Below are 10,894 nucleotides of genomic sequence, written 5' to 3' on the forward strand. Positions count from 1 at the left end.
TGGTTTGTGGTTTATATAATTAAAATATCACAGTCATTAACTACATCTTAAACTATGTCTTAAAATCATGAACATGCAAACTTACTGCTTTTGTACAACCACAGAAATTTATGACTCTCAACTACACTTGATAGCACATTTCCCAAAACTCACCTTGCTTTTCTGCATGTAGCTGTCATTCAAATGGCCTTAGACTTATCTCCTAAGCTTTATCTCTCTGCTCATGTTTATAGCACCTAAAGATCAGACTGAAGATGCAAAGCTTTTAGTTTTCATTAACCCAATGAAAAAAAAATAAAAGAGTCTTGACATACAATGTACTATGCATTTGTGAAACTTATAGCTTTAGAAGAAATTAATGCTTCAAGCAATTAGTACAGTGGAATAACTTTAGCCTGCCCAGAGTAACCTAAATGAAACTTTGTTTCATTACTAGCTTGTTTCAATTTCATGGTTGATTCATGTTCAGTGGAAGTCCCCCAGCTTTATCAGATCTTCCACATCAACTCCTATTGATGCTCAGGCACTTATAGAAGATTTATCTTTGTTTGGGGCAGGGACTGAGGCTAGCAGACTGATTTGCTGGATCATGATCCAGAATCTGCAAAACAAGTATCTGCTTTTTTTTTTTTTAAGCAATGGCTCAACTTTATTTTTTTCTTCTTTACAGAAACCATAATAATACATTAAATATTTTAGGAAATTATATTGAAGAAGAAATGTTAAAATTGTGGTAGCAACCATGTTGAAAATCAAAGCAGAAATTTTTTTTAAGTTAATCATTTTGAAGTCTCACTGTCTGGTATCATCAAAACTCCATCTTTTGCTAAATATTTAGCAAAAATGTAAAGCAACGGCATCTGAAAGCAAGTTTTAAGTAAACCATATATCTTTCATCTCTTCAGCTGGTTGAAACCAGAGAGGGAATTGACTATTTTTTCTCGTCTGATACAAATCCTCCATTTTCTTTAGTACGTGACGAAATTGATTTAGAGTCATCTTTTTCTTCTGTTTTCTCAACATCCATATTAGTTTTGACACAGTGTTTTAGGTATAAACGGTAGGCTGGAAAATTAATATTAAAAACGTTATAACAATGACTGAAAAATACTGCATTCACATATAAGCATGCAACCCTTTATTACATTATGTTGATAAAATATTCAAATAGCTCAATACAGTTTATTTAAAGTCAGATTTAACTATTCTATGTCAGCAACTCTCATTACTAAAGAAGTATGTTTAGAAAATAATAAGGAAAATGTTTGATTTTTTTTTTAATGCATGACTGCTTTTTGTTCCTAATAAAAGTACTGCCTATCTTTATTGGGAAGCCTTTGGGCAATTGGCTGGATCTGTGGGACTCAGTCTTCTACACAAATCTTATTTGGTAGAAACTAAGCCAAAGTGAAGAAAAACAGTTCTTCCATTGTCATGCAGTTGCCACCTTGGAAAGAAGTGGGGATATAGCTCCCAGGTTGTGTCCCTGGGACAGTGCTTGAGATGCCTGGTAAGTTGGCTCGTTTGTGACTGGGAGCTAAAAAGTCCCAGCTAGTTTTGGGGGTGAACAAAAAGGATAAAGTTTCAATCCTCAGTAGGTTAGGTGTGTACTTCTAGTGCAATGCATATGAGGTGTATGTAGAAGTAAAAAGGGACCTTATAACAGAAGATTTCCGTTCTCATATTAGCTGTGAAACTAATCTTTCTCTCGATGTATGTCAAGCTGTATGCTTTTCAGGATGGTCCTGGTGTGAAACTGTAAGCTCAGGCACTTTGGAGTGGTAGAGGGCTCAAGAGGAAGGCACCTTTGCCTTTCTTCAGGAAAGGGTAATAACAAATCTCTGCCCAAAGTATACTTCTGCAGTCAGTTGTAGGTGACAGATTGCTTCCCTTGTTCTGAAAAGTAAAGGGCCTTCCAAATCTTAAACTGATCCTTATATTGTCCCACACAGCACAGTGGTGATGAACAGTGATAATTCGAGCCATTATTAAGTTAACTGTTTTCCATTTGATTATTTTTCTCTCTCAAGTGTATGTTCCTGTTTTCTGCATATTGACAGAAAATGAGGCTGATGATGATAGCAATAATAATAATGTTCTAACAGAAAATATCAATATCTGTACTATACCTCCTAAAATCATTCCTGCAAACGTCAACTGGAAAATGCTGTAGATGAGTGGGAAAGTAAACATCAGTTCAAGTTGTTCAGCGGTGAAGGAGAGCTGTACAATTGTTGAACAGAGCTGAGTGTTTTGCATGCCTGTTTCCAGAGACACCGTACGACATCTAAAGGGAATAACACAATAACAACTGTGAAATGGCATCCTGTGCATTCCTCTTCTTTACTAGGTGTCTGCAAAGTCAGGATCCACACAGATAAATGAAAAAATAGCACTCCTCAGCTTACAAGTGATAGAATTTTTAGAACCAGAACACATGCATTTTATGCCAATTAAGCAATTGCAGGGGAATATTATATGCTATAGTCAACACTATTGATTGTAGAATCATAGAATATCCTGAGTTGGAAGGGATCCACAAAGGTTATTAAGTTCAACTCCTGGCCCCGCAAAGGACCACCCAAAATCCAAACCATACATCTGAAATGCTCCTTGAACTCTGTCAGCTTGGGGCTGTGACCACTACTCTGGGAGCCTGTTCCAGTGCCCAGCCACCTTCTCAATGAAGAACCTTTTCCTGGTATCCAATCTGAAACTTTATTCTCCCTCTCTTTTGAAACAGTACTCTAAATTATAGGCTGCTGTTTCTTCATTAGAAGTTTTACTTGCCACAACCCATTTGTTTGTTAGGTCTATTCTGCTCACTTTCTTTGAAGTCCAAGACATGGGCACACATGAGAAAGACAGGAGGAAATACTAGTCATAATCCATAGATAAAAATGTAAACGTTATAAGTTTTATTTACATGCTGTACATTAGAAACATGGTTGGGGAATGAGTGATCTGTTGCAAAACGAATATTTAGGAATCATTCTCAGCATTGATTATTTCTTAAATAAAAGCTTTCTTCACAGATGAAATAAGACTATAAGTCTATGTCAGAGAGAAATCTATACCTGCTCCAAGACAGACCAGCGAGACGAGCCAGAAAGAATCCTAAACAATAGCCAGCTGCTGGAAATATGGTACCAATGATCCATAGCTTAGGTGTGATAACCCATGAGCCTTTGTAGAGTATTCCCCCAACCACAGCAATGATGACAATGAGAACTGCTCCTACTATGGAACCAATCTGTGAGAAAAAAGAGGAAAGATGGTGTGAATAAGAGACTTCACTGAAATTTTGTGACAACAAACACAATGTCAAACACACATTTGAATGCCTTTAGCCGAGCCACTGAAACATCTTATTAAACATAAAGCTAAATGTTTACTGCCATCTAATTCATGGAAATCACACAGATTAGATCACTGCCATTTTCCCAAAAATAGAGCTGTAAAATGTACTTCAAAGTGTGACTACAGACAGATCAAAGCTCAGCTAAAATTAAACATTAAAAACTTCAGAGCTGTAACATAGATGAAGAACAACTTGGATATTAGATTTTTCCCAGCATTACTGGGAAAATAGTAGTCTAATAGCTAGAATAATGCACTTTTCCTTCCCACTCTTTGAACAGTCACAGTTTGGGGCTTAGCACAGTATATGCTAATTAGATGCTAGATTGTTGGTGCTAGGAAATTATTTGTCAAGTGAAGGAATAAATATTTGTTGTGGCTGAAAATATTGTGTATGAGAACTGGCTGTGAGCTCATATGCATTTCTATATAGACATAGTCACTGAGTTAATCTTATTTTCTGTGGCTGAACATACTGAGATCCTCACTGCTTCTTGCCAAGGTAAAGGATAACACATTCTCTTGTAAATATTCAATTTATCTCAATATCTCAATTATGGTATATGTTGCAAGAGATCTCACCAGATATCTATGGTTAAGTGAAGGAGTAATCCATTTTTTAGCTAAAAGGTGTATTCTCATTGAACTGGCTTCATCAATCTTTGACTGAATCTTTTTAAGGGCACTGAGTCAACAAGTGCTTTTGTTTGACTGAGATATTAACCACACGCACCTAGGAAAAAGTAACAGGGTCTAGCCATGACAAGCTATTCTGTTTCATATTGTGCTCTTATCTCCATTTCTCACTATCTGGACTTTAATCTGACAGCTACAGTTCAGTCTTTGCTTGATGCTTCATTGTCCAATATGAAGCAAACTGGCAGTGGAATCTACTGTGGGTTGCTCGCCCACTCAGTACAAACAATGATAAAATAGTGTTTTGCTGAAAGAGTAACTAGATTATCTTCTCATGTGAGCTCAAGTCCATGACTTTCCCTTAACTGAACATGCAGGAACAGCACTGTTTTGAAATCATATCTCAATAACATTCATGTTCTTAAATAAGGTATGGATACATTTAGAAACATAACAGGATAAATAAAAATTTCATGAAAATTACTGGGAGTTAAAAGGAGTTATTTGCATTCTGTAATTTCTGAGCTGATAGCAGAAAAGGAATAATAAAATATAGGTAACCACTTGTCAGGTTATGTTTAAGAAAATGTAGAAAATGTTTATATTAAATTAGGGTAGTCAAGAAAGGCCAAGGATTCTCAGCACATCTGAGAATCACTTTGAACTGAGCAGGAAAATATTCAGAATGATTAATTTTCTGTTAACATAAAATGCAGATAAGCTGTTACTATTACTATTTTGGTAAGGTCTGTTTTTGCCAAAAAATCATGGATTCAATGCTTCTGAATCTATCTTGCAAATATAGTTGAACTTTCTGAATACTTTTCTTATAATTTTAAAATATTGGAACATTTTCAACACACACACACATATATATATGCATATTTAAATCAACTTCACACTCAAAATTGCCAAAAAATGATAAATTGGTTTAAAAGTGGAAATATTTTTGTTTGACCCAGAATGTCTTCATTTTGTACTATTTTGAAGGAAAAATTCCATTTGACCTGACTGATCTTCCTTCCAATTTTCAGTTTACATTATAAACTGAACTCAGTTGCTAGCATAGTTCTAGCCAAAAAAAAAAGTATGCTCTTTGATGATAGCTTCTAATAACATGTACGACTAATGCACGTTTGTGCAGGGGGAAAGCAATACATTTCTGCAGTATTTCATTTGCTTTCTGCTGAAAACTCCAAGACTCTCAGATACGAATACTATGAATAGTAATATGCTGCTTCAGTGGTGCTACAGATTTCATAATTTGTCTATAATTACCAATGCTTCAGCAGTACAAATCCTACCTTAAGTATTATTTTTGCTTTACTGGGCCATTTGTGATTAACAAATACTCCAAATGAAACAGGAACTACAAGAGCTACCAGTGAAATTCCTGTAAAAAAGAAAAGAAAAAAGATAAACCCACATATCATGTCGAAGTTCATGATGGGAGCATTCACCGTGTGGAGCAGCCGGAGGTATAGAGGAAGCCTACGGTGGATGTTTCTGGTATTCACACCCCAACACATGCACACTGTACCAGCACCTGCCCATTTGCTTTTCTACAGTCTGTTATCTTTGGCAACCTGTTGAAGTAATTGCCATTCAGCTGAGCTACATGCTCATTCACCTGAATCAAAAAGGCAGACAGAAATTTGAGTGCACTAATCACCACTATCCTGTGATGTGTGTAGCTATATTAAATGTCCACTTTGTCTGCAGGTGTTTCACTACTGTATCAAATCAACAAATGGTTTAGAGCTTCTTTTGTTCCGGCCTTCTTTCTCCAGCATGTTTTTTGAAAGCACAAGCAATATATGTGATTTTTTTTTTTTTCCCAGGACAGTGGGAATTGAAATTGAAGAATATGAAAGTGATCTGCTGGCTTTGTAAGATAACCACAACATGGGACTGAACGTGATAAGCAACAGGGCTACAGTTCTGCAAAGCACTGGAGCATATATTTCTAAATGCTTTGACTATTTTCTCTTTGTAACTGGATGAGATTTCTGACAGGAAGTCAAATGAAGCCACTCCTGGTGGTGTAGATTGCAGCTTTTCAATGAGACTCAGCAGTTTTAATCGCTTGCTTAATTATCCACATGTGCTTAAGTACTTTGCCAGATACGGCCTCAGCTCTTAGCTCTTTGCAGGATTGTGCCTTAAAGCTGTTACCAATGCTTTCATCCAGGGAAAGCAGCTATTTCTGTATGAATTACTCTTATCCCAGTACCATGCAGGTTTCTAAACTATTTAAAAAGAATGCACAAACTTGTGAAAAATAACTATACTGTGTTTATAATAAAATATTTGATCTGAAGAGCTGTGGATGACTTGAAGTGATCTAGGTACCTAATTCCCACCAAAATCACTGAAAAGTAGGAAAATACATATTTTTAAAATGTCTGAGGTAATTTCTTTATGCTTCTGCAGGATGGTGATAGTGTAAGAGTGTTTGTTACTAGAAGGAAAATAAAGAAGAGTCAGAAGGGAAAGTGTGGTTTGCTTGACTTACCAATGCTGTCATAGGGGAGTACAATTTCACTGGAATCGGTCCACATCTTAGTATAAATAAAAAGACAGAGTGGCATCATCCCCATTGCGAGAATTGTGGAGCACGTTGTCATGCTGATGCTGCAAAGAAATTGGTTTAAGTGACAATTTGTCTCATGCTAGACTATGCTCTCTTCATTTCCTTATTATGACTTAGCAGCTTATGTAAAGATATGCAAGAAATGCTGCTGGCTACAGCCAATTTATCCATATGTCAAGTTGGAAAAAAAGCTAAATGCAAAGAATGGTTCTGCTGAAAAAATAAAAGAAAAAAAACACATAAATACCAACATGTTCTGCAGACATTAAGCAATACGTTACAGTGCAGAGCACAGTACAACAAATTTCAGTACAAACAAAGAAGCAGAGTGGCAATCATCAGGAAGGACTGTTGGCAAGTCTGTACGCACGCTGACTGGCTGGCCTCTGAAAGATCAGCAACATGGATCAACAGCCACTTTCCATTTCACTATCAGTTCTGGACTATTTTAGAATTTCTCTCCAAGGCCAAAAAGCAAACAATATCAACAACAACAAACAAACAAATAAACAACAACAAAAAACACATTAATCATCTAGGAAGTACAAGATAATAAATTTCCCTTTTCTGACTTTTCCTGCTCTAGGCCAAAGAGCAGGTACTGATAATTACACTTTGAAGCTGAGCGTAAGTATTGTTGCTTCCTTGGTTTGTTCAAAGATGTTTTTGTGTTAAAATATAAAGTTTTAGAATCATAGAATCACAGAATGGTTTGGGTTGGAAGAGACATCTAACATCATCTAGTTCCACCCCCCTGCTATAGACAGGAACATCTCCCTGTAGATCCAGTTGCTCAAAGTCTTGTTCAGCCTGGCCTTGAATGCTTCCAGGTTTGGAGCACTTTGCTGGGTAACCTGTTCCAAATCTTGAATCTCTTGAGCCTGGTATACTTTGTTGAAAAATGAGCATTCTGCTGGACAATGGAAGACAGAGTGAGACAGGGAAAAAGACAGATTGAAATGGAGGATATAGTCAAATTTTTCTTTGTAGTGTAGATAAAATGTTGCTTTCATATCATTCTCCTATGAGGTAAAAATAATGACAGAAGGCTTTACTTGAGAGACTTCGGAAACTTCCTCATGAGCCTCCCTTTTGACAGATCTTTGATGTAGTTTACTCTCATAACAGAAGCTACAGATACACAAACTGGATACATTCAGAGATATCTGGAAGAATTCATACAGAAACAGCAGAAATACTTGCTTTAGTTTTGATTTCTTTGACTCTGATTCAGTGTTGTTGGATATAATTACGTGGGAGACTCTGGAAAGAGAATTCTTACACATAAAGGAAAAAGATCAATGGTCTTTTACCCAGGTCTGATAAAGATTCAAGTTATTAAAGAGCTCATGTGTCTATATTTCCTACATATTTTCACAGTTTCTATATCTACATCCTACTACAAAGGCTGATCATTTGCTAACCCCAATCCCTGTTCTTGCAGCAGCTCCCAGAGGAGCTATGGAGGAGAGGAAATGGTAACGCAAAAGAAGTTCTTATGAGTTAGCAAGAAATGTCTAAAACTGGTGTCCCTATGGGAAATTTCAGGGGATATTATCTGGGTCTGAACTACTAAGAAAGGTACAAAACCTCATACTTTATCTTCCACATTATCTTTACACAAATAGTAGAAAATTAATTCTTGCCCTAGCTTATGATTTAACTGCACTAGGAAGTGTTGAGCAGGACTGTAGATAATGTCGATGGCTTATTATATACAAAGATAAAATATCACTTAAAGGCAAAACTTAGTCTGATATGCTGTGCTGGCTACAGAAACCAGCCAAGCTACTTGTACTGTTATTCTATCAAGACTGATTATAATTGCATCACTTGCTGTACCTCCTGTTTCCTCTAGTCCTTGAATTATTGTAAAAACGTAGTGATCAAAAGCCTTTGAAATCTTAAGGTAAAGGCTTTTACCTGAAGAATAATATTTAGTATGTGTTTCCAATTTACCTCACCCTCTGCCACCATCATGAGTTATAAATTCTACTCGTATTTATAGCATCATCAATTAGGATTCTGATTATACAGACCTGACAAAGAACAGCTTAGCTCAGTGTATTCTTCCAAGGAAAGATTAGGATGGAATTTAAGACTTGTGCTGGATGTCTTTTTATCTATGTTTTCTCAGACCCGCATTCATTGAAATAAATTGTCTTATAGTTTCTACTATCATAGGTTTTTCCTCCACAGTGAGGAAGCTGGTGATTAGCGGGGGCTGACTTCATACATAATTCGAACGCAGACATTACATTAACACCTGTGTGTAACAGAAAAGTTCACTGTTTTCAAAGGATGGAAAAAATGTCTTATTAAAGCCACAAATATTAACATTCTTAGTCAATTTGCTCTGACTCCACATCTTTCTTACTTCTATTATTTTTTCCACTTCTAGTTCAGACTGGCATATGATAAATTGGATGAATGCTCCAATTTATGTTTCTCTGCAGGAAATGGAGAAATTATCGTGTTTATTTTAGAGCAGAGTAATCAGGATATGAAAAGAAAAAAAGATGGCTCATTTTTAAAAGCTGTTAGAGTTAATGAACGCCCCAAGAAATTTTCATCAGGAGTACGATGCATTTCTACAGCGTGTTTGCTGTCCAAGACTTCACTACATATCCTACATATTTGTTTCTGAGTTTGGAGCACCCAGTCAGAGACCATCACGCTTGGTCACAGTGGAGTTTTTGCATAGCAGCTCATGCACAGGACTGCATTAATCAGTAGTTTTTCGCCTGTAAAAATTTCCTTCAGTTTGAAGACTTTGCAGAAGGTGCCAGGAGCATGTAAAATTGTCATAAGCAATTTCCTTTTGTATTAGTACCCAAAGAGAAAGGCTATGCCTGTCTGTTCATTGTGCAGAACACAAAAGGAGGAAAAATATTTTTCCACAGGTGGTTTCTTTCAAGAAACATTTTTTCAAAAAAATGTTGCATAGCTGCTCTTTCATACACAGGACTGTGTATGAAAAAAAATCTTTATTATATTTTTTTAATTGCCCCAGGTCTTGGAGAAACAAAATCACAAATATAAGTCTTATTTAGTCAATGAGTTCATAAAACTTAGTGTGCTATTTTACGAAGAATTTGAGATCTTATAGCAAAGACATTCTCTAAAATTCACAATTTTGTTATGATATCTTCCTAATGAGTTATCAAGATCTAACAATAATTCTAGTCTGGTTATATTTATTAGTACTATAGTAACTAAATATCTCTACAGGAAGAAAGTTTCACCACACATCAACCAAGACAAGAAAAAAATCAGACGGTCCTTTTCAACACAAAATTTACAAAAAGCCATGTGAACATTTTAGAAAACAATCACTCTTACCTTAGGTCCATGTCACCATCCACCCAGTAGGCAACGACATTAGAGGCTGTGCCTCCTGGACAGCATCCCATGATCATCACCACAACGGCTTGAATAGGAAGCACATTAAAGGCCACTGACAGCAAGAAGGCTGTGAGAGGCATAATTCCAAACTGACAGAGAAAACCCACAAAAATACCCCAGGGTCTTCTTATGTGGTTCAAAAAGTTTTTGATTTCCACATTGCAACCCATGGAGAACATCACCAAAGCCAGCATGACTGTTAGAACAGTGCTTAAAACTACATTCAAAGTCTGGTTAAAAGTATCTTCTGGTAACACACAAGATGTACCAGTACAAATAGTAGCATTTTCTGGACAAGCTGTGGAGTTGTCCACAGCTGGACAAGCTGTGGAGTTGTCCAGCAACTTGGTGTTAAAATGCTGAGAAAGTAAGTAATCCTGCATTTTGAAATGCAGAACTGCTCAGAGAATCCGAGGCAAATTTTCAAGCCTGTGTAAATGATTGTTTGTCAGCCACTCTTTTTAAATGATCCAGGAAGCAATAAAGTTCAATAAATACCTGGACGCTGTTACTATTCCTTAAGGGTTTGGCACAATGCTGATTCATATGGTTATAAAAGTTATGCTTGCTGATATGGTGGTAATCAATCATTTATTCATATGATAATGAGGAATCCCACATCGAGAGAATGTGTTAATATGTAAGGGTGTAAAGGAGGCTTGTGGAATAGCTAAGCACACAAAATGAAAATCACAGGAGGAAAAGAAAGTTTAGATTTCATTCTTTGAATTTCTTGCATGCCTTTAGGAAAGCTGCTCCTGCGTGAACAATGTGTGCGTTACAAGGATGTGCAGGGCTGAAAGGAGTAACCGATACTCAAAAAAACCTGGGTAGAGGCACTGAGCAAGGAAAAAAGATTCACCTTCTAAATACTGCACAAGGCTGCATTTTAGGGGATTG

At 36.5% G+C, this 10,894-nt stretch overlaps 1 protein-coding gene across 1 annotated transcript; it reads right to left on the minus strand.

Moving 5' to 3' along the window:
- Positions 1–931: 931 nt before the first annotated feature.
- Positions 932–10,377, minus strand: SLC10A2 (solute carrier family 10 member 2; the record flags this gene model as incomplete). Its single annotated transcript, XM_079543354.1, has 6 exons — positions 932–1,065; positions 2,130–2,287; positions 3,078–3,253; positions 5,301–5,389; positions 6,512–6,630; positions 9,932–10,377. 6 exons carry the CDS (start codon positions 10,375–10,377, stop codon positions 932–934), a joined length of 1,122 nt encoding a protein of 373 aa, XP_079399480.1.
- Between the last annotated feature and the right edge of the window lie 517 nt (positions 10,378–10,894).

Source organism: Tetrao urogallus (assembly GCF_951394365.1).
Source record: "Tetrao urogallus genome assembly, chromosome: 1".
Lineage (NCBI taxonomy): Eukaryota > Metazoa > Chordata > Aves > Galliformes > Phasianidae > Tetrao > Tetrao urogallus.